Source organism: Diceros bicornis, chromosome 5 (assembly GCF_020826845.1).
Source record: "Diceros bicornis minor isolate mBicDic1 chromosome 5, mDicBic1.mat.cur, whole genome shotgun sequence".
Taxonomy (NCBI): Eukaryota; Metazoa; Chordata; class Mammalia; order Perissodactyla; family Rhinocerotidae; genus Diceros; species Diceros bicornis.
The window spans coordinates 67,604,044-67,630,946 of NC_080744.1; the positions used below are offsets into that span (position 1 = coordinate 67,604,044).

The 26,903-nt window shown below is 38.9% G+C and overlaps 1 protein-coding gene across 2 annotated transcripts in view; it reads right to left on the reverse strand.

Annotated features, from left to right (window-relative positions):
* EDC3 (enhancer of mRNA decapping 3) overlaps nt 1-26,903 on the reverse strand; it is a 57,328-nt gene that overhangs the window by 19,049 nt on the left and 11,376 nt on the right. For both annotated transcript variants that reach the window (XM_058542072.1, XM_058542071.1), the window contains exons 2-4: nt 18,897-19,107; nt 15,733-16,052; nt 2,583-2,918 (exon numbers count right to left, since the gene is read on the reverse strand). In XM_058542072.1, the coding sequence (XP_058398055.1) occupies nt 2,583-2,918; nt 15,733-16,052; nt 18,897-19,060 (820 nt within the window). In that variant the 5' untranslated portion in view covers nt 19,061-19,107. The remainder of the gene's footprint in view (nt 1-2,582; nt 2,919-15,732; nt 16,053-18,896; nt 19,108-26,903) is intronic.

Here is a 26,903-nt window from a genome sequence, read left to right on the forward strand (position 1 = left end):
TTCTGAGGGAATACTAAAAAGCAAAGACTACAGTCTATTTTGCCATTAAACTGCCCTTCTCTTCTTATACTATATTCTTCTTCCATTTAACTTATCCACATTCAGAAGAGGAGAGAAAATGTGATAGAGAAGGTTTTTAAGAGCCTCTACCTCCCTGGGCGTCAAAGTCCTCATCTATAAAATGAGAAAACTATACTAGGTGATCAAGTGACCTAACGCTAACATTTTATGGTTCTAGGTTGTTTCCCCACATATTCCAGATGGTTTGCCTTATTTTGATCCTAACATTTGGATAGTAGATTCAATTGGAAAAGTATCTCCAGCTCTGCACTACCTGAATGTCACTCAGTAAAAAGCTGCTTTGAGGTTTGTGTCTTGGAGTTGAGCAGAGATAAAAATCACCTATAGGAGAAGCAGCTCAGCAAGGCAACTGCTCACTAGCTCTATTTCCAGCATAGACCCTGCTTGGCAAAAGGGCTTCATTTTCACTCCTTCTCACTGTTGAGAACACAAAGAAAAACCAGAAGGCATTATTAGCCTGCAAGACCTCTCGTCCCCTCACTATCATCGCCAGGGAAGTGCAGCTGGTCGCTACATACCACAAACCACCATACCTGAGTTCTTGGCCAAGGACAAGCACATGTGGTTTGCAGTATGTTTGTTAATGGCAATTCTGGAAAAATAATTTCACATGAGAGGAGGGAACTTTTTACTTCTGTCATTAAATTAAACGAAGTGCAAAGATCAAGCTGGGGAGGTGAAGTGTGTAGGAGGAAACGATTTCTCCTCTCCCTTTGTCTTCTTTAGCAAACATTTTCTCAGGCTCTTTTAGATCTGAGAATCTTCACTGATTCTCACTGTTATTCTCTCCCTTTTAGCCACTTCACTCCAAGGCAGGCTATAATCTCCCCAAGCTCAGGAATTTCAGGGAAATCACTCTGCATGACCCAAGCACCATAGCTCAGAGAGCTACCAAGAAAGGCAGCTTATTTTGCAACTGAGGGCAGAAAAAAGGGGAGCAGTCAGAGGTGGATGGATGGCAGGGTCTGAGTGTACTACCAGACCTGCTGGATGATAGCTGCCTTTGAAAAGCTTAATACCTGGCAACTTAAGTCTGATTCTGAGCTAGGCTGTTTGCCTTTACACAGGGGGTAAAAATCAAGAGTTGAGCAAGTCTCACTGTCGGTGCCACTTAAGGAAACTACCTCAGCAAAGGCAGGCCAGCCAGTCTGCTAATGAAAGATGGAAACAATTTAGTAGTCTTTCTTAGCCTGACAGTCTGCTTATTTTTTTTTTTCTAACATGGCAAGCACATGCAAGCTTCTATACGCAGCAAAACCAAATACAATATAGCCATACTGCTGTCTGCAAAAAAGCCATCCCATTATCTCTGATTTTCCTCCAAATGTAATTAAGCTGTCTCCAAAATTCTCCCTGTAACTGCTACTAGCATTCAGGATCTTTTTTTTTTTTTTTTTTTGGGTAAGGAAGATCAGCCCTGAGCTAACATCCATGCCAATCCTCCTCTTTTTTTTGCTGAGGAAGACTGGCCCTGGGCTAACATCTGTGCCCATCTTCCTCCACTTTATATGGGACGCCGCCACAGCACGGCCTGACAAGCGGTGCCTTGGTGCGTGCCTGGGATCCGAACCCAGGCTGCCAGCAGAGGAGCACGCGCACTTAACTGCTACGCCACAGGGCCGGCCCTGCATTCAGGATTTATATACCCTATATTCAAAACTTCAAACCAAAATGAATATTATACTCAGTTCCTTCTCTACTTACTAAAATTATGATTCTCCATTTAGCTCTTAAAATCATTCAATAATAACAGTATTCAAATTGTATTCTAAGAAGCCCAGTTAATAACGTGGTTTAGGGGGAAAGGATAGGGACAGGGATGAGGCAGACCACCTCTTCCACAGCTGCTTTTATCTGCTTCAAATGCCACATGTTTGAGGAAAGATTCTAATGCTAAAAAAAAAAAAAACCTAAAAATCACTGAGGTAATAGACTAGACTATCATATACAGTGACCTACAGAACCACCAAGGCACTACCTTGTTACATGAGAATTATGACTAGCCAACTCTCAATGACCAGGGCTAGCAGAAGATGAGGACAGTGTAGTAAACAAAGATAATTTATTGAAATCCTATTTTCAACCAGTGGTTTCAACAATTCATCTCCAACTATGTTTTACTCCAGCAAACAACTAGTAAAACAGAGTTGAACTTCTGGGAAAATGTACAGGCAGTAACAGGGAAGCTAAAGTGCAAATAGATCTGATTATGTGAATCTAGACAGTTGGCCCCTAGGTCTTTAATTATTAATCATAAACAGCAGACCAGATCCTGCCAGCTGCAAGATACAAATGGACCTGTAGAGAAATCAGCCCCTCCACAGTGGTAGGCAGGATGTTGTATTGGTCACAATCTCCAAAGACAATAATAAGGGGCCAACCACAAGCCACTTTAGTTAATTCCTAGTGCAAGACTGTGACTCAGAATCTAGGTCATTCTGTTACAAGCATAATAGAAAGGGAAGAGGGGCCAGTGGGATGTGGGACCTGGTGCAACTCACCTGTGCAGAATTCCTTGCTCACGTTGTGGGGCACTGTGATCCGTCGGTAGACAATGGGCTCTGACTCCAGGATGTTCTCATCATGGCGGTAACGAGTAGGCCTTTCACTTGGGATGCCCCGGGAACGGGTACCACTTCTCCTCTCATAGGTATCAATCTCCTCAAACACAGCTGCCTTGTCAAAAAGGGCCAAGTTCCCTTCAAAATCAAAATCTGTGTCTGGGATCTCCTCAATATCATCCCCGAAGCACTCGTCATCTTTACTCTTCATTTGGCCATTCTTTAAGCCACTTTTCTTTGGAGTTGCCTGATTTGGGTGCCTGCTACTAGATGACCCTGGAGAAAAAAACAGGGACTAAAGTCAGGGTGCCCACAGAAAGTGCTCAGTGGAAACAGAAAATACAGTACATTAATCCTTTATGGAGAGTGTTATAAGAATCAAAGTGAAGATGGTAAAGATAAGCTATTCCTAAATTATATTAGGATTTACTACCACATACTATCATATTAGGACAAACTACCACAAATCTCAGGGAATAACAGATTTTGTATATTACCCAAGTAATAGTGAATATAAAATAAGCAGTACTCCTGGAAATCTTAACCAATTCTGCCCTTCATAGGGCAATTGGTAATGACAGAGGCTTCTTTGACATCTGAATATAAAAAAGGAGTAGAAGGGCAGGAATACTGCAGTCTCTTCCCACAGGTCAGGGTGGTTTGATTCTGAATGTCTGGCAGCTGTTTAAGAGAGAAATACTCCCAGAGTAAAAGGCGGCCAAGTCCTCATAACCTGAAGTTCACAGGAAGATACTATTCAACTGGCTTTTAATTCTATGCTACAAAGCAAGCAACCTTCTGATTTTTAATTTGGTCTCTAGACCCCAGCAGGAGGGAACCCCTGGTTTAGACAGATTTCAGATCTTGAGCCAAATATACATCTACCACTATAAGTTGGTATTTTGACTTATAAACCTGTTTTTATTTTATTTATTTATGTTTTTTGTGAGGAAGATCAGCCCTGAGCTAACATCTGCCAATCCTCCTTTTTTTGCTGAGGAAGACTGGCCTTGGGCTAACATCCATGCCCATCTTCCTCCACTTTATATGGGACACCGCCACAGCATGGCTTGCCAAGCGGTGTGTCGGTACGCACCCAGGATCCGAACCGGTGACCCCCAGGCCGCCGCAGCGGAGCGTGCGTACTTAACTGCTTGTGTGACCGGGCCGGCCCCTAAACCTGTTTTTAGATCTTTTGGTTAATGTGATTTCTCAGAATTTTATTACTTCTGGCTAAGTAATTTCTAAACCATTAAATAATCACAAAGACCATATTGCCCTGATCCTGTAGAGGCCACACCAAGATGCACATCAGCACCAGAGCACCCAGCCACCCTCTGTCTCTGAGACTCTATTTGGCCACCATATGTCAGTTAACTACTCCTCTAGCAGCCAAGGCAGAAGACCCTACAGAATTCTCCAAACCATCCATTCCCAGAGAATCCTGAATTGAGTTTATACTCTGATCCCCATCTGGCTACCCTGAAAGGGTAGAACAGGTGACTGGTATGCCAAAGGAACCTCTAACGTAGTCTAAATAAATGTAATGTACTTCCTTTTGAGAGACTGAGCTCCTCAATTTTACTGAAAATATTCAAGTAGAGGTTAGAATGATCACAAGCAAACCCCCTCACACATATCATCCCAACTATACTGCTCTAACTCTTCTCACAGCACTCCCTTCTACCCAACGGATCATGAGTCAGGAGACCTAGGGTCTAGCTGCAGTTCTGTCATTAACATGTTATATTATCTTATACCTGTCACCCAACTTCTCAATTTCCTTGTATGTAAAATGCTCTCACTCTGGTATCCCCAGCAGGGTTTCTAGCATATAGTAGGCAGTCAATAAATTTTTTTTTAACAAATTAATCAACATCAGCAAGATCAATTACAATAATTATTCTGAAAGATGTGTATTGTGCAAATCTAACTCACGTCCAAGTCTTCCTAATGCCAAATATTGGTACAGAAAAGGGCTGTGCTGGCAGTAAACATGAGATTTAGGCCTCTGAAAGAAAACTAAGGCTGACCAAAATTATGAAGAGGAAGAAGTGTTGGCTGAGCTCAGATTATGAACCACTGAGAAGCTCGTCAAAGTACGGATTAGTTCCGATAATTTGATAAAAACATTAAATGAGAGCATGCCTGTGTGTCAAAGCTAGGTGCTGGGCATATAGTATATAACCCAGACACGCTACTCGAAAGAGGAGGAGAATAGAAATATAAGTAAATAACTAAAAATAGAATGTGATGAGAGTTATAATAGAAGTTTATATAAAGTGCCATTGAAATATGGATGAGAAAGCAGAGATGGATTAGGAATGGGAGAGCAGGCATGAAAACACAAGGTCAGGATAACACCATTAGCAATACAGATTGGCAGGGGAAGAACTAGAGAAAAAGTCTAGTTTGCAAGATTACCAATACACTCCCTCAAAATTAAATCAAACCATCCTAGGTCTCTAGCCCAGTGGTCTCTCTCCAGTGGATGTGTGCATACCCAGGAGTGTACAGGATGACCCACTGGGATACAGGGATAAGATACTGAATATTCTATTTATTTTTTCTTTTAACTAAAAACAGTAAGAAATTAAGCTTTAAGCTTTATGAATTTAATGTATGGATGGAAATTGGTACCCTTATAAGATTTCATGCCAGCCAATCACTGCCAGCATTTGAGATACCTGAAGAAAGAGTGATGTTCCATAAGTGTATCCATGCAAGTAGCTTTACATCAATTTTTTTATTGTAGTTAAATATACATAACATAAAATTTACCATTTTAACCATTTTTAAGTGTATAGTTCAGTGGTAGTAAGTACATTCACATTGTTGTGCAACTATACAAATTTTTAACTAAACCATACAAAAATAAGTAGCTTAAAAAGATTCCTATATAGAAACTATGTATTAAAGATAATACTAATACCACAGTCATAAGTGAATGAGAGAATACAGAGCTAACATTTTCCCTATTCTTCTTATAGGCCTTCTTTAGCCAGAATGAGGTTTTTACAACTAATCTCATCAGATCTAAGAAGGTGGCCTCCCAAATTAAAAAGTATCAAAGTTATCCCAAACATGAATCCATACGGACTATCATTGATTAACTTCACCCTACGTGTATACTCGACATCAGAAGTCTGCAAACTACAGCCCTGGGGCCAAATCCAGCCTATTGCCTGTTTCTGTAAAGTTTTACTGAAACACAGTCACAGTCATTTATATACTGTCTAAGGCTGCTTTTGTGCTATAAAGGCAAAGTTAAGTATTTGAGACAGAGACCTTATGGCCTGCAAAGCCTAAAATATTTAACACTTGACCCTTTACAGAAAGTCTGCTCACTCTGCCATACATCATGCCTCTCAGAGGTATTCTTTACGTTATGATAAAGAAAAATTTAAAAATTAACTGAACCCGGGATCAGTTCTTTGAATCTCTGTCTCATTCAAAGTGTTAAGTATGTCACTTATTAAACTATTGTCTTTCAACTCCACACTCACTCTCTGTGATGCAGGGCTGCAACTCTACAAACTACATTTTTCCTTCTTTAGCTGGCTTCCTGATAGGGTCCATCACCAGCAGCAGATACTTGAAGACACCAAGAGGAAGGAGAAAGAAGGAAGGAGAAGGGACTTGCTCCTTTTTGTCTGCTTGCTATTTGCACCAGCACTGCCTTGGCAGTTGGTTCCAGTCTCCAGCTTTTCCTCCTGGCACGCGTAGACAGAACCAGCTTCACTGCACCCCGCCAGAAGTACTGGCACCAACTCTGTGAAGCCCCTTCTCTGAACTTCAAGATTCTGATAACCCCAACCTCTTCCCTTTGTTTCCCCTCCCTCAACGTCTCTTTTTGCTTTTTTAGTCTTCCAACACCTACTTAACCCATTCTCTATATTAAATTTTTTCTGAAATAATTAGTGTGGTTACTATTTTCCTTAGTGGTATACTAAGATTTTAAAATTTAATGACTCAAAGTTAATTACTCTGTTCTTGCCCAATATTAATATTTAATAAGCAAAAAATATTTTGAACCATCAATAAAATATTACTATAAAAACAGTTCATGTTCATCTAATCCTTTTTAGTTTGCAAAGGTAAAGACCTTTCTGAATTACAGACACATATACATACAGAGAAATAGAGCTTATAGCTTCAAAACTAAAATCTCAGATATGTGTCAAGAGTAAACACAGAAATATAAACACTCACCAGTCTAGATATCAAAGAGCCGATCTTCTCCCAGTGGGCATGAAAATCTTAATTGATTTGAGCTCAAAGTAGACAAACAGAAAAAAACAAAAAAAGACTAACAAACCAGATTCTCTGCTGTCTCCCTCCCAACAGAGATTAGATATCTAGAAATATTAATCCTTTTACAGAGATCATCAAGCGTTCAAACCATAAAGCCAAACATTTCCAATCACTGCTGCTACCAATGGGGACAGCTTAGCTGTTAACCAACTGAAAACAAAGCAAAACCACAAAATTAGTAGAAGGGGAAAATACTAAAGAAACAGAGTCAGCCAAGTTCTACTGCTGCTTTGGATTGACCCCTGGGAGCCAAGCAAAGATGCGCCGGGGCTTCATCTGCTCATGAGGTGCATCGCTATTTTTGTTTGTTTGTTTTACAGCTTTATTGAGGTACAACTGGTATACAAAAACCTGCATATACTTAATGTATACAATTTGATGAGTTTGGACATATGCATACACCTGTGATACCATCATCACAATCAAGGTAATAAATATATCCATCACCTCCCCCATTCCCCCCAAAAGTCAATGATTCATAGTTAATCACTCTGTTCTAACCAAATATTAGTTTTTTAATAAGCAAAAATTATTTTGAACCATTGAACCATATTTTGAACCACTAAAATATTACTGTAAAATAGTTCACTTCATGTTTACCTAATCCTTTTTAATTTGTATCCTTATGTCTCATATCTAATATATATAATACGTAGGTATGGTAGAAGTCAATAAATTGGTGAGCCAATCAAGAGTTCTTATCAATGTCATAGAAATGATTAGTTCTGAAAGAGAAAGTACAAGAAACCTAATGAAATAATATCAATATTATGACTCAACTACTTCAGGCTTATTTTAAGGCACTATTTAGGCCAAAGCATAATTCCTGTGAAGCTGAATATAGTTTATTTGGAGGAAAGGAAGGGGGGTGTCTACGTCAGTCTCTTCACGTCAACCGCATTTATAATCACACCACTGCTCACTGAATCCAAAACACCATTTCACTCATGAGAGTATTCTGATCAGCATTCCTCTATACTCACTTATTCAAAAAAATTGTAAGTATCTGCTATCTACTGGGATTTGTGCTAGGTGCAGAGTCAACAGTGAACAATACCAATATAACCCCAGTCCTCATCTAATGTTATACTCATCCCTTTACTATCATTCCAAGGCACTCCTGCAGAACCAATAGTCAAACTGCCTGCATTTTCCAACATGGCACTTCCAATAGGCCCCGGCCACAGGTAAGCAATTTTATTTTATTTTTATTTTATTTTATTTTTTTGTGTGAGGAAGACCGGCCCTGAGCTAACATCTATTGCCAATCCTCCTCCTTTTTTTCTCTTTTTCTCCCCAAAGCCCCAGTAGATAGTTGTATGTCATAGCTGCACATCCTTCTAGTTGCTGTATGTGGGACGCTGCCTCACCACATCCGCACAAGCGGTGCATTGGTGCACGCCCGGGATCTGAACCCGGGCCACTAGCAGCGGAGTGCACGCACTTAATCGCTAAGCCACGGGGCCGGCCCCAGGTAAGCAATTTTAGAGTGAGTGTTTTTTTCCCCTGTTAGCAGACTCTATTACTGCTTGTCCAACTCCAGACCCCTCTACCCTCAGAACAAAACCCTCTCAGGTTAGGGAGCTGATTAATTTCTAAATTGATCAAGTGGTGCCAATAATTGATTTAATAAGCATGGGCATGTGAAGCAATATTGTCCCAGAAGACATGATGGGGCAGGGGCTGGCGGGAGGGAGATCTTGCAGCAGTTTCTGATGAAGGTTTCCTCACTGCTGAAGAACAGCTGGTTCTCAATCAGCGGCAATTTTGCGCCCCACAGGACATTTGACAATGTCTGGAGACATTTTTGGTTGTTACAACTTGTGGTGGTTGGGGAGTACTACTGGCATCTAGTAGGCTGAGTCCAGGGATGCTAAACACCCTACAATGCACAGGACGGTCTCCCACAACAAAAATTATACGGCCCAATATATCAAGAGTACTGAGGTTGAGAAACCCTGTTAAAGATACTGGAAGAGACAGTGTCTTTTCTCCTTCTGAAGAATGTTAAATCTGGATGAGACATATGGAACTGCTGGAGGCAGCTAGTATCAATTTGAGGACGAGGCTGATACACAAAGGAGAGCTTCAGAGAAACAAATCTGAAACTCTGGTTGTATTATACCCAGAAACGTCCAACCTCAGGACTTACTGCAACATAATTTCTTTATCATTTGAGCTCTGAATAGTGTTTTCTGTTACTCACAGCCAGAGCATCCTAACTGATATCATCTTTAACATTTACCATGTACTTTAACATTTACCATGAGCTTTTTCACAAAGATTACTTCATTAATTCTTATAAAACTCAAAGTATGATAAGGTATCAGAGAAGCATGAAAATACTTTAAGATGGTTATTATTGTCTTTGGTCACCTACTAGCTGAGAATAAAGGAAGAAAGACACTAAGGACTCCCACCACTCGTCATCTTGCAGAACCCATGTGCCTGGGGCACCATCTTAGGCTTTGATACACACTATCTCAGTTTGTCTTCAAAACAACCTGATTCCACAAACTAAGGGTGCTCCAAATTTACATAGCTAATAAATGTCTGAATCAGGATTTGAACTCTGATCTCCAGATTCCAAATTCCACGCTATTTCCATATATCAAAACGTGGAAACAAAAATAGGGAAACCATGTAACTCAGACAGACTTAGGCACAACTAAAAGAACTAGCAGAGACGATCATGAGTAGAAAATGAGGATACAAGACAAAAGCAAAAAACCTATTCAATACAGCACAATGGTAAAAAAGGAACTCAAAAGCAACAGAAAACAAGTATTCCTTTTTTAAAAATAACTTTTTGTCAATAAATGTTCACAGTAGATAATGCATAAAATATACAGAAAATTGCAAACATTCACTTAACATTTTGATGTATTTCCTTTTAGTCAAAAATATGCATCCATCTTAAGAAGTCTTGCATCCTGCTTTCTTGCTTAGGAGCTTCTTCCTGTTTCCTAACAGCTTTCTCCAAATATCTTATTTTTTTATGGCTGCATAAATTATACATTATACCATATTGATATATATACCATGTCTACTGATGAATTTTTAAGCTATTTCTCATTTTTATTGTTATAGACTCAGCCCAAACATGCCGTCTCTGACTATACCAGCTGAAAAATCACTCCCATCTCACCACTTGCAGCAGATGGGTACCATTCATCTAGCACCTACCCTATACTACTTATTTTGTTCTGTAGTTACCTGTGTTCTTACACTAACTCCCCAAGGTGCTTGTAAGCCAAGAGAGGGCAGAACCATGTCATTCAGACCTGTCACCCAATACTATGCCTGATTCATCATAAGTACACAAAGCTGTGCTGAATTAAGAAATAAAAACAGCCATATCAAAAAACCAAACAAACAAAAAACCAACCAAATAGTAAAAGTTAAGAGTCTTAAGAGGTTATAAAGAAAAGGCAACTTGAGATTACACATGAAAAAAAAGGGAGTCATCAAAAACTATGGCAAATGGGTTGCGTGACTGAAAAGGACAGGAAGATGAAGTTGTCAACAATAATACAAGAGAAGGTATGAGGCAAGGGCTTCAGAGGAAAAGGGTTCAGTCACGTCCAGTATGAACTGACAATGAACTATCCTGGACCTATCACAATGACAGATGAAGATAAGCAATTAATTCAATGGGAGAGAAGACAGGGTAAAAGAAGCAAAATACGAAACCATTTCTGGCTTGGCCATAGGACTCTGCAAATATAACTTGTTGCAACCAAACTCAGAGTTGTGTCTTCAGAAGGTATCAGGTATTTTCTCACGCTCCCTCTGAATACAGATCTCCCATTCATTAAACAAATACACACTGAGGACCAGCTATGTTCCAGGAAAGCAGGGAGTGAAAAAAATTTCCAAGAGGGAATACTGACATTACAGGTCAGCAAGAAAAAGATAGGAGAATATAAAATAAATGAAAGGCAGACTAACATGCTCAGTTGTCTCATATTCTTGCCTTTCCTCATACTTTAATACAATATTGGGAAATCCTGGGTGAATAAGCTGTCTCAATACTTGGCTTACTCAGCCTAAATGGCCTGGCTCTGTATTAAACTGGCCTTTGGCCACTGGGAGAGAAAAGCACTTCCCTTGGAAAAGATAAACAGTGCTTCCCAGATTTCTTTACCTTTCAATTACAAAGGCCAAGTATGCGTTAAGACTGGAGGTTGGCCATCTTTCTGTGCCATTTTGCTGCCAGCCTTTGGCACAGAGGCCCTTTGGCCAGGATAACTTATAACAAACCCATTGTTGTATAACTCTCAGTACCACTTATTTATTGGTTTTTGTCACACACATATTGTAAAGGGGAACTTTGTCCTGCACTTAGCACGCTAAAGGGCACCTGAAGGTCAAACTGCAAAGATTTTAGTGCCAGACTCAACAGGCTTCGTGAGGAGGTGCCTGAGAGTATCTGGGACCTTCTTTTCAAATCCCAAATTCTAGGCCCTGGTAATCAGTCAACTTCTCGGGCTCCAGCAGTAGCACCAGGGTTTTCAAGTCTGTTAGATATATGAAGCACACCCAAGGAAGTTAAGAAGTAGGACCTCAGTGAGACCATGAAAACTTGACAAAAATAACTTTCTGACCTCAGATGGTGGGATCACTGTTACAATGAACAGAGCATACACAGACCTTAATCCTTAACAGGCCTCAAGTGGTTTCCCTCTGCTCCCTGGGACTGATGTTCCATTCATCTACTTGACAAATATTCTGAGTGGTCAGTTCAATGACCAAGGTCATAGAAAGTATTCTTTATAACCATGCCCTCAACCTAAAGGAAGAGATTAAAATCCACTTGTGCTAAATTTCTCATCAATGTTGGATTAGGTAACTAGACCCAACAAATCCCTCAACAACTCATTACTAACCCTGAAAGAACACTTAAAAATCAGAATTGAAGACAGATTATATTTCTATAGCTTTATCAAGCTTCTAGTCTCAACATCAATGTAAATATACCAGATAAAATTCTATTTATAGATTTCTAATAAGAAAAATATTTAATCTCCATTTCTTCATTCATCAATGAGAAAAAGGCTGATAACCTACATTACAACTGTGGCAGGAAGAAACCTATTTATTTCCTTGGAATCTTTAAAATGCTATATAAATGCTAAGTAAGTCAAATTCTGGCAGACTTTTCTACTCATCTTACAGGGCTCCCTGAACAGAAAATAAATGTAAATCTACCTTCTACCACAAACCAATTCTGAGCCACATCTCATCATCAAATTCCCAGGCCACAGACATTTTCCACACCAATCTGGATTCAAAAGAAGTTCTCTGAAAGAAAATAACATTTTACTGCCCATGATCTCTTTACCTTATTTACATGCAGTTAACAATCTAGGAAAAGGGAATGGACTAAACAGCAAAAGCAGAAGCAGCATCAACCAGGGTATACTTTTTGAGAGTGACTCCACTTTTTAATATATCAGAGTGACTTGTTAAAAAGATCAAATAAATTACTTGTTTTGAAGTTAACTGCACTCTTTCAAGAGAATTGCTATAATTGTTAGTAATGGGAAAAAAATAGAAATAAACAGTCTTACCATAACATCCAGCAATCGCATCCCTAGGTATTTATTCGACTGATCTGAAAACTTATGACCACAGAAAACCTGCACACAAATGTTTACAGCAGCTTTATTCATAATCACCAAAAGCTGGAAGCAACCAAGATGTCCTTCAATAGGTAAATGGATAAACAAACTTTGATACATCCATACAATGGAATATTAATCAGCAATAAAAGGAAATGAACTATCAAGCCACAAAAAGACACGGACGACTCTTAAATGCACACTGTTAAGTGAGCAGCCAGTCTGAAAAGGCCACATACTGTGTGATTTTAATTATGTCATACTCTGGAAAAGGCAAAAACTACAGAGACGGTAAAAAGATCAGTAGCAGTCACTGGGGCAAGGAGTAGAGGTCACAGAGGGAAAAGGGGAAGGACTGAATAGGTGAAACACAATGGGTTCTGTATAATGTTATAATGATGGATACAAGACACTATGTATTTGTTAAAATCCACAGAACTTTAGAGCACAAAGAGTGAGCCTTAATGTAGGCAAATCTTGAAAAATCAGTGAGGAGGTTGCAGGATCGCAGAATGGAATGCAGAATGTGACAACAATGCAGAATGTTACAAATGTATGAAACAATGCAGTGGGGGTACTCTGCTATACACATATACTGGAATTGAATAATTTAAAATGTCAATGGATGGCACATGGTAAGAGACAGGTTTCCCACTGTTGGAGTGAGAGGTTATAGATAAGAAAAGGAAGATAGAAGGATCCATATGGTAATGGATTAGAGTTGGAGACATCAGTATGAACTCATATTTAGTTTAATATAGTACAGAAGGTTACATACAGAAATATTTATAGACGTGTATATATAGTCGTTAAATGTACACATATATATTCCCCCGCTCTGTCAGCTGAAAGGGTGACACCCAGTAGCATGAACACACCTTGAGCCCAGATTGTGGTTTGTAATACCTAATTCTCTAATAAAAGGAAACAGGGCTCCTTGGAGACACGGCTGACTCTAGGGCTGGGCAGGAAATATAAAAAATAAACCTGGTGCCAGAAAGTAAGATGTACTGGGGGAAAAAACCACCCACAATGATGAGGGCATGTCAAAGGGACACAGAAGCCAACTGAAAGAGCTCCCTGTGGCCAAAGCTGAAACAATTTGAGCATCAAAATAAAGCAGTACTGAATTATAATATGAAGTATAAAATAAATACTTAAGAATCCATACTGATAAAAATAAATGATTGAATAAATAAAGCAATGAGGGAGAAGAGACAAATGTCTGGTGCAGAAGAATTCCAAATAATTTATGTGGATAATCGGCATAACTCCCCACTCCTTAGGTGTGGGCTGCACATAGTGACCTCCTTCCAAAGAGCATAGTATGGAAAGGGGGGAAAAAGAACTTTACAAAAGAGAAACCTGACATATACTACCTGAGCCAGGCAATCAAGGTCAACATCAAGTCATAAACCCTGTCGATAGTACATACCCCTGATATGATGCAATGAAAATGACACTTTATCTCTGTGCTCTTCTTCCCCAAAACACATAACCCCAGTCTAATCATGAGAAAAACACCAAATACCAACCAAGGGATATTCTACAAAATACCTAACCAGGACTCATCAAAATTGTGTAGGTCATCAAAAACTAATGTTTTTGATGTTCATCAATCTGAGAAACTGTCAGAGCCACGAGGAGACATGACTACTAAATGTAATGTAGCATGCTGGATGGGAGCCTGTAACAAAGACACTAAGGGGGCTGGCCTGGTAGCCTAGCGGTTAAGTGTGCACACTCCACTGCAGTGGCCCGGGGTTCCCAGGTTTGGATCCCGGGCGCGCACCAACTCACTGCTTGTCAAGACATGCTGTGGCGGCATCCCATATAAAGTAGAGGAAGATGGGCATGGATGTTAGCCCAGGGCAGATCTTCCTCGGCAAAAAGAGGAGGATTGGCATCTGATGTTAGCTCAGGGCTGATCTTCCTCACACACAAAAAAAAGAAAACAAAGACATTAGGTAAACAAACAAGTTAATAATAATGCATCAATATTGGTCTACTAATTCTAACAGATGTACCACAGTAATGTAAGATTTTAATAATGGGGGAAAATATGTAGGAAAAAATAATATATAAATTGCTAATGAAGATTATCTCCAAGTGCATGAGAGATTACAAACTGCTTGAATATTTGAACTTTTAACAAACAAGTCAATATTTTTGGTACAGAAAAAACTTTTTTTTAAAGAGAGAATAAAGCAAAGCAGAGAAAGTTAAAGTCTAAATGGAAAGAGCCATTTCTATCCAAGCATTCTACAGTTTTTCAAAGGATACAGAGAAGGAACAACTCAATTTCAGTTCAAGTTTTCAATGGTTGTCAATTCAGATAGTTACTTAAGAAGCACTGAAAGAAACTGCCTTGAAATACATTTTTTTAAATTTCCAAAATTGCAATAGTTTATTCATGGAATCAGGCATTTTCAAAACTTAAAAATGTTGGCCCCTGATACAGGTGCCAAACAGATTCTAGTGAATCTGTTATAATTCACTAGTATAACATTATTCTAATGAATATGTTAAAGAGCATACCAGATTCTAGTGAATTAACTGATTCTACAATGAGCAAGTGCTATTCAATGATTTGTTAGTACCTAACAAAACTAGGTATCAACACACACCAGTGCATGTTCTCCTTGATGTGCCAGTAGAGACAGGGAATACAGCAAATTTAAAATTGTCCGTCTGTCAGAAACTATAAGATCACAGAGATGTCTAGACTAGTCCCTTCCTCTCCTCTGAGGATGGGAGCCAAATCACAAGAAGAAAAGTTATTCAAGTATCCTCTGGAAGAGCCCAAGTGCAGGGTTAACTCAGACATCACTACCACCATCAGTTACCAGATTAAAAACAACATCCCTTTCGTCTATGTGACCTCTAGGCAGATCACTGACTTTTCTTGAAGGAAGGGAAGTGGTGGGAGAGGGCAGGGAACTGGTGTGAGTCTCTAACAGCTTATTTCTTTTCCCTTAATATCTTGAGGGAATAGCCCTGGCATAAGAAAACCATGCTAATTTTTGTGAAGCTCCGCCAGAAATCCTTTTTTATTAGGGTAATAAAGGACTGGTTTAAAGAAAAGCAGTGGCTAAGAGTTTATAGCCCTGAAACATCAGGTTAAGAAGAAATATCAACTTGATCCAACTTACAGGAGTTGTGCCGACGACGGAAACTTTTGGACTGATTCAAGGATTCCACGTGCCTGTCCACATAGCTCTTTGAGCACTGCTGCTGCTGGGGGGAAACAGCAACATCTTGGCTCTTCAAATCTGTCCTCTTAGGGATGTTCTGAGGGGCACTGCTGGAAGAGGTTGGCTTCTTGACCAACTTGCCCATGCCATTCTGATTGACACCTACTTGGTACCCAACACCAGAGGGGCCTAATTCTGTCTGATGAAGGTCTCCAAAATGTTGGTTTTCTCCAGGACCTGGTATCTCCAGAATTTTTAATTCCGTAATGTCACCGGCCCTGAAATACACAAAAGAGTCCAAGTCTCAAAACTATAATAATGATAACAGTGACGAAACTAGGATCAATAGCAACCAGCTACACCTTTGCAGGGCTGCATTTCAATGAGTTATCAGAGGCAGAAACTAGAAAAGGTGGCAGAGCACTCAAAGACAAGGCTCAGCCACCAACATTCAACTGACACAGCACTGGCCTTTAAAGAGACCTACTGTTAATCACAAAACTATCATTAGCATCTTAGATTTCCAGAATGCTTAATGGTTTTTTTCATTCATTCACTCACTCACTCATTCAGTAGGCATATATAGAGTACTTATAATGTGGTAAACCCTGTGCTAGCAATGGGGTACATAGAGATGAAAAGCAATACATGCCCACGAGGAACTCACGCTCTGGTCAGCAGAAAAGACAAGTAGACAATCAAAAGTGTTACATACTATGACAGAGGTGTGCATAGGGGACTAGAGAGCCCCAAAACAAAATATATAAGTTAGTCTGGCAGAGATGGATAAAACATTTAAACTAAGCCTCGGTGCGGGGGGGAAATAAGAGTTGGCCAAGCAGAGTATGGTAGGGAGAGGGACATCTCAGGCCAAGGCTCAGAGATTGAGAAAATGTGGCCCATTTGAGGAACTGCAAATGTTATGGTATTACTAGAGGGAAGGATGCTTGTGGAGGGCCATCAGGGGGTAAGGCTGTGGAGGTAATCAGGGGCCAGATTATAATCACAACGGATTTTTCTGGTGGTTGCAGGGAAAGTGGAGAAACTAAAGGCAAGAGCACCAGTCAGGAGACCAGACAAGAAATAAGAGGAGATGAACAGGGCAAGTGACAACGCAAAGGGAGCAGGGAGGATGGAACCAAGAGACATTTGGAATCCACAGGATTTGCTGACTAACTGAACATGAAGATCAAAGAGAGAAGAATTTATGATGATTCCTAAGCTTCTAACTTGGGTGAGAGGTGTCAGCCACAAATTAACTAGTCCTTTGGAAGAAGAAATCTGTAGGTAACATAATGAGTTCAGCTTTGAAAATCTTAAATTTAAGACATCTTGTGGGATATCCACCTGGACATGACAATTAAAATAAAGTGTCTGGAGCTAAGATGATGGGTTTAAATTAAAGATTTGGGGGGCTGACCCAGTGGCGTAGGGGTTAAGTTCACGCATTCCGCTTCGGCGGCCTGGGGTTCGCCAGTTTGGACCTTGGGCGTGGACCTGTTCACCGCTCATCAAGCCATACTGAGGCGGTGTCCCACACAGAGGAACCAGAAGGACCTATAACTAGGATATACAACTATGTACTGGGGCTTTGGGGAGAAAAAAGAAAAAAAGAGGAGGATTGGCAACAAATGTTAGCTCAGGGCCAATCTTCCTCAAAAAAAAAAGAGGGCGGGAGTAGAAGGTACACTACTTTTCCTTGTGGGCTCTCCTGTCCCCAAGTCCAACACCATCTTTACAAAAAAATAAAAAGAAAAAATTAAAATAAATAAATAAAGATTTGGGGTCTCATTAATGTATAAGAAGGTACACATAAGATTGTCTAAAGAGAGTACAGACAGAGACAAGAATCAAAGACAGAACTTCGAGTAAATCAATCTTAAGGAGTGAGTAGAAGAAAAGGAACCTGGGTGGGGGGGCGGGGATGGAAGATGTAAAGGAATGGAAAAATACATGGAAAGAAAGCCCAAAGGAGTGACAGAGAAACTAAAAGAAGAGAGTACTTCAACAGTTAGGAAGCATTTGAATAAGATTAGAATTGAGACACTGCAACTGAATTTGGCAATTAGGTCATTTGTAACCTTGGCAAGAGCTAGTCTGGCAAGATGGTCAAGTTAGAAAAAAGATAATGGTGGGGTAAGGAGGGACTAGAGAATGAGGCCACAAAGGGATTGAAGGCAGATTGTTTTGCTCTGAAAAGAACTGTGGGTATAAAGAGAAGGGATATGACAGGAGGGATACATCCAGTGGCAAATGCAATGTGTGTGGGGGGTAGTGTTTTTACTACGGGGGAGGTCTGGGAATGTCAGAATGCCGAGAAGATAGAGATAGTACAAAGGTGGAAAATGAAAACAAAAAAGAGATGGAGTAGTGTCTCAAAGGAGATAGAAAAGGATAGCATATAAAGCATACATGATAAGGTTAGCCCTGAACACAAAGGGTATTTGTTCTATTAAGACTTCAGAGGAGGTAACAAATACGAATGGAACCTACAGTGAGTATTGTTCAGAAAGTCAAGGAACCTCGTGCTGGACAGTCATTTTTAAAAAAAAAAAAAAAAACATAAGAAAGGGAGGTGGTCTGCCAAACTGGTGAAAAGAGAGATGTGAGGACAACTGAACTTGAGATCTGTTGGCAAACACCAAGAAAAATACATTCCTGTAACTAAGGACTTTAGCTACTGGCTACAATGTACTTTTGGAGATAAATTATAATACAAATCTACAAAGACAGATACATTTATGCAGGGGGAAAAAAATCAATAAAGACCTTAGATGTAAGAAAGTGCAAATAACATAACGCTGAGAAAGAAAATCTGAAACCCTAAAGGAAAACAGAAAGGTTATTCTGAATTTGACCCATTTAAATAATGTAATATTGTGTGCTTGAAACACATAAGAAAAATGTTTCACAAACCCTGAATCATTAGTTGGAAGCTAATTACGATACAAAGTCTCTGCTGAAATAGTAGCTGGACTCTAAGATCTAAGACTGCAAAATGTCACTCCTGACAAGGTTTTACTCAAAAGCAGCCCTCTGCAAGAGAATACTGGCAATCAGACTTAGGTTCAAACTCCACAGACCACCAGACTGGATTTAGAAAAATCAGTGAGGATGCTCACCTGAAGGTGACTTCTGGCACGAGGCACTTCACTCCATTGTGGAAAGGCCGGGTGAGAGAAATGGTCTGGCTGACCTGATCCACTGCTGACACTCTTCCCTGATAGACACCCAAGCTATCTCCACAGTTGATGGACACAATACTGCCCAGCCAATCCGTAGCCATGTTTCAAATGTGGGACCACAGTAGAGAGAAGGAACCATGCAGTGTACCTTAAGAAACAGACAAAGCTTTAATTAATTTCAGCAAATACTATGTCAAGCTCTGTACCAGCTGTTGCTTAATATGTATTTTGTCACATCTTTAACTGAGGTAATAAAGCATAAAAAATAAAACTTTTTTTCAGTATGAGTATGCATACTAATGAATAAGCAATATCATTTAATATACATAAAGATCTTATAATTGCTTTAAAGCACATGTACTAGATGAAGATAATATTTACCTAGACATTAAATCACACAAACTATAACCTGTTTATAATCTATTACATTTTATTATATCTGCCACCAGAATGCTTCCTAAGAGAATATATTATGAAGAAATAATACATAAAAAAATAATACTGGTAGTGTCAGAGTAGCTCATATCAGACTAACCCTCTCGCCGATGATGATAAATTCTGGACAAAATTTTTTTAAAAAGCTGACTGAAGGCATTATAGAGCACTGCACCTCACAACTACAGAATATACATTCTTTTCAAGTCCACATGAAATGTTCACCAACAGATGCTGTGCCTTAAACTAGCATCAATTCATTTCAAAAGACTGAAATCAGACAGAGTATATTCTTTGTACACAACAGAATTAAATCCAAAATTGATAATAAGATATTTCAAATATTCCCAAACATTTGGAAATTAAGTAAGTCATTTCTAAATAATATATGGGTTGAAAAAGAAATCAAAAGGGAAGTTAGAAAATAGTTCAAACTCAATGATAATGAAAATACAACATACCAATATTTGTGGGATGCACTTAAAACAGTGCTTAAAGGGAAATTTATAGCTTCAAATGCTTATATTAGAAAAGAAGAAAGATTTAAAACCAATGATTGAAGCTTCCATCTTAAGAAGCTAGGAAAAAAAGAGTCAATTAACCCAAAGTATTAGAAAAGAAATAAAGAGTAGAAATCAATGAAATAGGAAACAATTAAGAAAAATAAACAAAACTAAAAATTAGTTCTTTGAAAATATTAATATAAGTTGACAAATCCCTAACCAATGAAGAAAAAGAGATAAAACATATTGTCAGTATCAGGAATGAACAAGGGGAGTTCACAGGCATTAAAAAGGTAACTTTAGGGGCTGGCCCGATGGCATAGTGGTTAAGTTTGTGCGCTCCGCTAATGCAGCGCAGGGTCGCGGGGTTCGGATCCCAGGCGCAGACCTACACACTGCTTGTCAAGCCATGCTGTGGTGGCGTCCCACATACAAAATAGAGGAAGACTGGCACAGATGTTAGCTCAGCGACAATCCTCCTCAAGCAAAAAGAGGAAAACTGGCAACAGATGTTAGCTCAGGGCCAATCTTCCTCACCAAAAAAAAAAAAAAAGAGAGAGAGAGAGAAAGAGAACTTTATGCAAGTAAATTTGACAACTTAGATGAAACAGAAATTCTTTGAAAGACAAAAGTTACCAAAACTGATACAAGAAGAAACAGAAAATCTGAAAAGCTTTATACCTGTTTTAAAAACTGAATCTGTCAAGAGAATGAGAAGACAAGCCATACACTGGGAGAAAATATTTGCAAAAGACATATCTGATAAAAGACTTATCCAAAGTATATAAAGAACCCAAACACTGGGACCGGCCCGGTGGCACAAGCGGTTAGGTGCGCGCGCTCCGCTGCGGCGGCCCGGGGTTCGCTGGTTCGGATCCCGGGCGCGCACCGACGCACTGCTTGGTAAGCCATGCTGTGGCGGCGTCCCATATAAAGTGGAGGAAGATGGGCACCGATGTTAGCCCAGGGCCGTCTTCCTCAGCAAAAAAAAAAAAAAGAGGAGGATTGGCAGATGTTAGCTCAGGGCTGATCTCCTCAGAAAAAAAAAAAAAAAAGTAGAGAAACTCTACTGCTAATATTTAGGGCCGGCCCCGTGGCTTAGCGGTTTAGTGCTCGTGCTCCGCTGCCGGCGGCCCAGGTTCGATCCCGGGCGCGCACCAACACACCGCTTCTCCGGCCATGCTGAGGCCACGTCCCACATGCAGCAACTAGAAGGATGTGCAGCTATGACATACAACAATCTACTCGGGCTTTGGGGGAAAAAATAAATAAATAAAATTATTAAAAAAAAAAAAAAAGAACTCAAACACAACAATAAGAAAATGACCCATCTGATTAAAAAATGGGCAAAATATCTGAACAGACACCTCACCAAAGAAGATATACAGATGGCAAATAAGCATATGAAAAGTTGCTCCACATCACATGTCATTAGGGAAATGCAAATGAAAAGAACAATGAGATACTACTACACACCTATTAGAATGACCAAAATCCAAAACACTGACAACATCAAATGCTGGAGAGGATGTGGACCAAGAGGAACTCTCACTCATTGCTGGTAAGAATGCAAAACGGTACAGCTACTTTGGAAGACAGTTTGCAGTTTCTTACAACACTAAATACACTCTTCCCATGTGGCCCAGCAATCACACTCCTTGGTATTTACCCAAATGAGTTGAAAACTTACGTGCACACAAAAACCTGAACACGGATCCTTATAACAGCTTTATCCATAACTGCCAAAGCTTGGAAGCAACCAAGATGTCCTTCAGTAAGTGAATGGATAAATAAACTGTGGTACATCCAGACAGTGAAACATTATTCAGTGCTAAAAAGAACTGAACTACCAAGCCATGAAAAGACATGGAGGAAACTTAAAAGGATATTACTAAGCGAAAGAAGCCAATTTGAAAAGGCTATATACTGTATGACTCCAACTATATGACATTCTAGAGAAGGCAAAACTATGGAGACAGTAACAAGATGAGTAGTTGCCAGGGGTTTGGGGGAAGGGAAGGATGAACAGACAGAGCACTATTCTGTATGATACTATAGTGGTGAATACACGTCATTATACATTTGTCAAAACCCATAGAATGTACATGAAGAGTGAACCCTAACGTAAACTATGGACTCTGGGTGACAATGATGTGTCAAAGAATATTCATCAATTGTATCAAATGTACCACTGTGGTGCAGGATGTTGATAGTGGGAGAGGCTATGCATGTGTGGGAGCAGAAGGTATATGGGAACTCTCTGTACTACCTGCTCAATTCTGCTGAGAACCTAATATAACTCTAAAAGATGAACTTTATTTACAAGAAAAATAATTGAATCTTCAATCTGAAACTTTTCCACCGGGGCCAGCCCAGCGGCATAGTGGTTAAGTTCACACACACTCTGCTTCAGCAGCCCAGAGTTCACAGATTCAGGTCCTGGGCACGGACCTACGCACCACTCATCAAGCCATGCTGTGGCAAGCATCCCACATATAAAGTAGAGGAAGATGGGCATGGATGTTAGCCCAGGGCCAATCTTCCTCAGCAAAAAAAGAGGAATGGCAACAGATCTTAGCTCAGGGCTACTCTTCCTCACAAAAAATAAAAATAAAAAAAACAGAACTTCCCCACAAAGAAAACTCCAGGCCTAGATGGCTTTACCAGTGAATTTTATCAAACATGTAAATAAGAAATAATGCCAATCTTATACAAACTTTCAGAAAATACAGGAGAATGAAACATTTCCCAACTCATTCAACAAGACCTACATAACCCTGATATGAAAGCTTGACAAAGGCATTACGAGAAAAGAAAAAAATAGATCAATATCCTGTACAAAATATAGGCCAAAAATCATCAAGAAAATATTAATAAATCAAACCCAGCAATATATTTTTAAAAGGATAATAGATCATGATTATTTAGGTGTTTACTCCTGGGATGTAAGGTTGGTTCGACGTTTTAGAGATCAATGCATTTCACTACATTAACAAAATAAATGAAGAAATCATATGATTTTTATCACGCCAATAAATGCATAAATTATCCTGATACCAAAACTAGACAAAGACAGTACCAAAACAACAAAAACCAAAAAAAGCTACAGAACATCCCTCATGAATACAGAAATAAAACTCCTTATCAACATATCAGCAAATAGAATTCAGTACTATATAAAAAGAATCATACACCATAACTAACTGGGGTTTAGTTCAAGGTGCAATGCGGGTTCAATGTTAGAAAACCAATCAATGTAATCTACCATATTTACAGGCTAAAGAAGAAAAATCACATGATCAGAGCAATTGATAGAGAAAAAGCATTAGACAAAATTCAACACCTACTAATGATAAAAACTGTCAGAAAAACAATTTTATCAATTTGATAAAGAATATCTACAAAAAACTTTACAACTAACATTATGCTTAATGGTGAAAGACTGAATACTTTCCCCCTAAGATCAGGACCAAGGCAAAAATGTCCACTCTCACCAAGCTTATTCAACATAGCACTGGAAGTTCTTGCAATATGGCAAGAAAAGGAAATAAAAGGCACATAGATTAGAAAGGAAAAATAAACTGTCTCTATTTGCAGATGACATGATTGTCTACATAGCAAATCCCAAAGATCTACAAAACAAACTCTTAGAACTAATAAGTTAGATCAGCAAGGTACCAGATACAAGATAAACATACAAAACTCCATCATACTTTAATATACTAGTAATGAACACATGGACACTGAAATTTAAAATGCAATCCCATTTAAAATTGCTCAAAAAATACTAGGTGTAAATCCAACAAAACGTGTACAGTATTTGTATGCTGAAAACTATACAATGCTAATGAAAAAATCAAAAACACTGGGGCCGGCCCCATGGCATAGTGGTTAAGTCTGGCACACTCTGCTTTGGCAGCCTGGGTTCATGGGTTCGGATCCCAGGCTTGGACCTACACCACTCATCAAGCCATGTTGTGGCGGCAACCCACATACAAAATAGAGGAAGACTGGCACAGATGTCAGCTCAGGGCTAATCTTCCTCAAGCAAAAAATGAGGAAGACTGGCAAAAGATGTTAGCGTAGAGACAATCTTCCTCACCAAAAAAAAAAAATCAAAAATATAAATGGAGAAACATATCATGTTCATGGATTCAGACTCAACATAGTATGTTGATTCTTCCCAAATTAGTATACAGGATTAATGCAATTCCTATCAAAATCCTAGCAAGATTTTTTGTTAATATAGATAAGATTATCCTAAAATTTACATGGAAAGGCAAAGGAATAAAATAGCTAAACCAATTTTCTCAAGAAAATGGGAGGAATCAGTCTACTCAATTTCAAGACTTAATATATAGGTATAGCAATCAAGATTATGTGTTATTGGTGGGAGGACAGACACACAGATCAACAGAACAGAATAGAAAACCCAGAAATAGATCCACACAAATATGCTGCACTGATTTTTGACAAGGTGCAAAAGTAATTCAATATGGTAACATAGCTTTTACAACAAATGATGCTGGAGCAAATGGATATCCATCAGTAAAAAAGGAACCTTAATCTAAGTCTCATAACTTAAAACATTTACTCAAAATGGATCATGCACTGAGATGTAAAACGTCCAACTATAAAACTTTTAGGAGACCTTTGGGATCTAGAGTAAAGCAAAGAGTTCTCAGATTTGATGCCAAAAGCACAATCCATAAAAAGAGAAACTGATCAATTGGACTTCTTGAAAATTAAAAACTTTTGTTCTGCAAAAGAACTTGTTAGAAGGATAAAAAAGACAAATTACAGATTGGGAGAAAATATTTACAAACCACATACCTGAAAAAGACAAAGGACTAGTATCTAAAATATATAAAGAACCTTCAAAACCCAATAGTAAAAAAAAAAAATCCAATCAAAAATGTGCAAAAGAGATGACAAGACATTTCAACAAAGAACATATAGAGATGGCATGAAAAGAACATTTACAGCACATGAAAAGTTGTTCAACATCATTAACCATTGGGGAAATGCAAATTACAACTACAATGAGATATCACTACACACCCACCAGAATGGCTAAAATAAAAAACAGTGACAACACCAAGTGCTGGCAAGGATGTGGAAAAACTAAATTACTCATATATTGCTGATGAGAATCTTAGATGGTGCAGCCATTCTGGAAAACAATTTGGCAATCTATAAAAAAATCTAAACATGCAACTACTACACGACCCAGTAATTGCACTAGTGGTCATTTATCTCAGAAAAAGTAAGACTTAAGTTCACGACAAAAACCTATACATGAATGTTTATATCAGGTTTACTCCTAATAGCCCAAAACTGAAAACTCAGATGATCTTCAATGGGTGAATGGTTAAACAAACTGTGGTACATTCATATCATGGAGAAAAAGTGAAAAAAGCCAACCCCAAAAGGTTACACTCTGCATGATTCCATTTGAGTAACATTCTTGAAATGACAAACTATAGAAATGGAGACGACATTAGTGGTTCCCAAGGGTTAGGAAAGGGGTGGAGGCAGGAGGGAAATGGGTATGGCTATAAAAGGGCAACATGAGGGACCCCTGTAGTAACAGAAATGTTTGGTATCTTGACCATATCAATGTCAATATCCTGGCAGTGATATTGTACTACAGTTTTAAGATGTTACCAATGGGGAAAATCAGGTAGGGTATACAGAATCTCTTTTTGTATTATTTCTTACAAGTGCATATGAATCTACAAACTCAATTTTAAAAAATCAATGTCTTTTACTACGTTAACAAAATAAACGAAAAAATCATGTATAATCATATCAATACATGCAGAAAGATAATTTTACAAAATTCAACATCCATTCATGACATCAAAACGGAGGGGTGGGGTGGTGGGGCTGGCCCAGTGGCATAGCAGTTAGGTCCGCGTGTTCTGCTTCAGCGGCCTGGGGTTCGCTGGTTTGGATCCTGGGCACGGACCTACTCACTGCTCATCAAGCCATGCTAAGTGCCCCACAGAGAAGAGCTACAACTCTACAACTATGATACGCAACTATGTACTGCGGCTTTGGGAAGACAAAAGAAAAAAGAGGAAGATTGGCAACAGATGTTAGTGCAGGGCCAATCTTCCTCAAAAAAAAAGGGGGGGTTGTATCTACAAAACAATTACACTTAACATCATATTAATGGTGAAATAATTAATCTTTTCTCCTTAAGAAGGGGACAAGGCAAGGACATCCACTCTCACCACTTCTACCTCTGTTCAACACTATATTGTACATCCTAATCAATGCAAAACAAAAAAAAAGAAAAAGCATAAATATTGGAAAGGAAGAAGTAAAACTGTCTTTATTTGTAAACTATATGATTGACTGTACGTAGAAAACTCTAAGGAATGTACCAAAAAAAAAAAATCTACTAGAACAAGTGAACTTAGCAAGGTCACAGGATACATTCTCAATACGAAATAAATAACCGGATTCCATACAATAGCAATGAACACCTGAAAATGCAATTTTAAAATACTATTTATAATAGCACAGTCACATGTCCCATAACAATGTTTCAGTCAACAACAGACCACATATATGACAGTGGTTCCATAAGATTAGTACCATACAGCCTGGGTGTGCAGTAGGCTACACCATCTAGGTTTGTGTAAGTACACTCTGTGATGTTTGCACAATGAAATCACCTGACACATTTCTCAGAATGTATCCCTGTAGTTTAGCAATGTATAACTGTACTAAAAAAACATCAAATACTTAGGAATAAATCTAATGAAAAATGTGCAGGAGCTCACAATGCAAACTACAAAAGACTGAGAAAAATTAAAAGAAGATTTAAATAACGGAGTGATGTACCACATTCATGGATTGAAGAGCTTAATGTTGTCAAGTCTCCAAACTGATCTACAGATCAAATACAAATATCAATAAAAATCCCAGCTGGCCTTTTTGGAGAAACTGAAAAAATGCTTCTAAAATGTATATGGAAATGCAAAACAGAATAGCC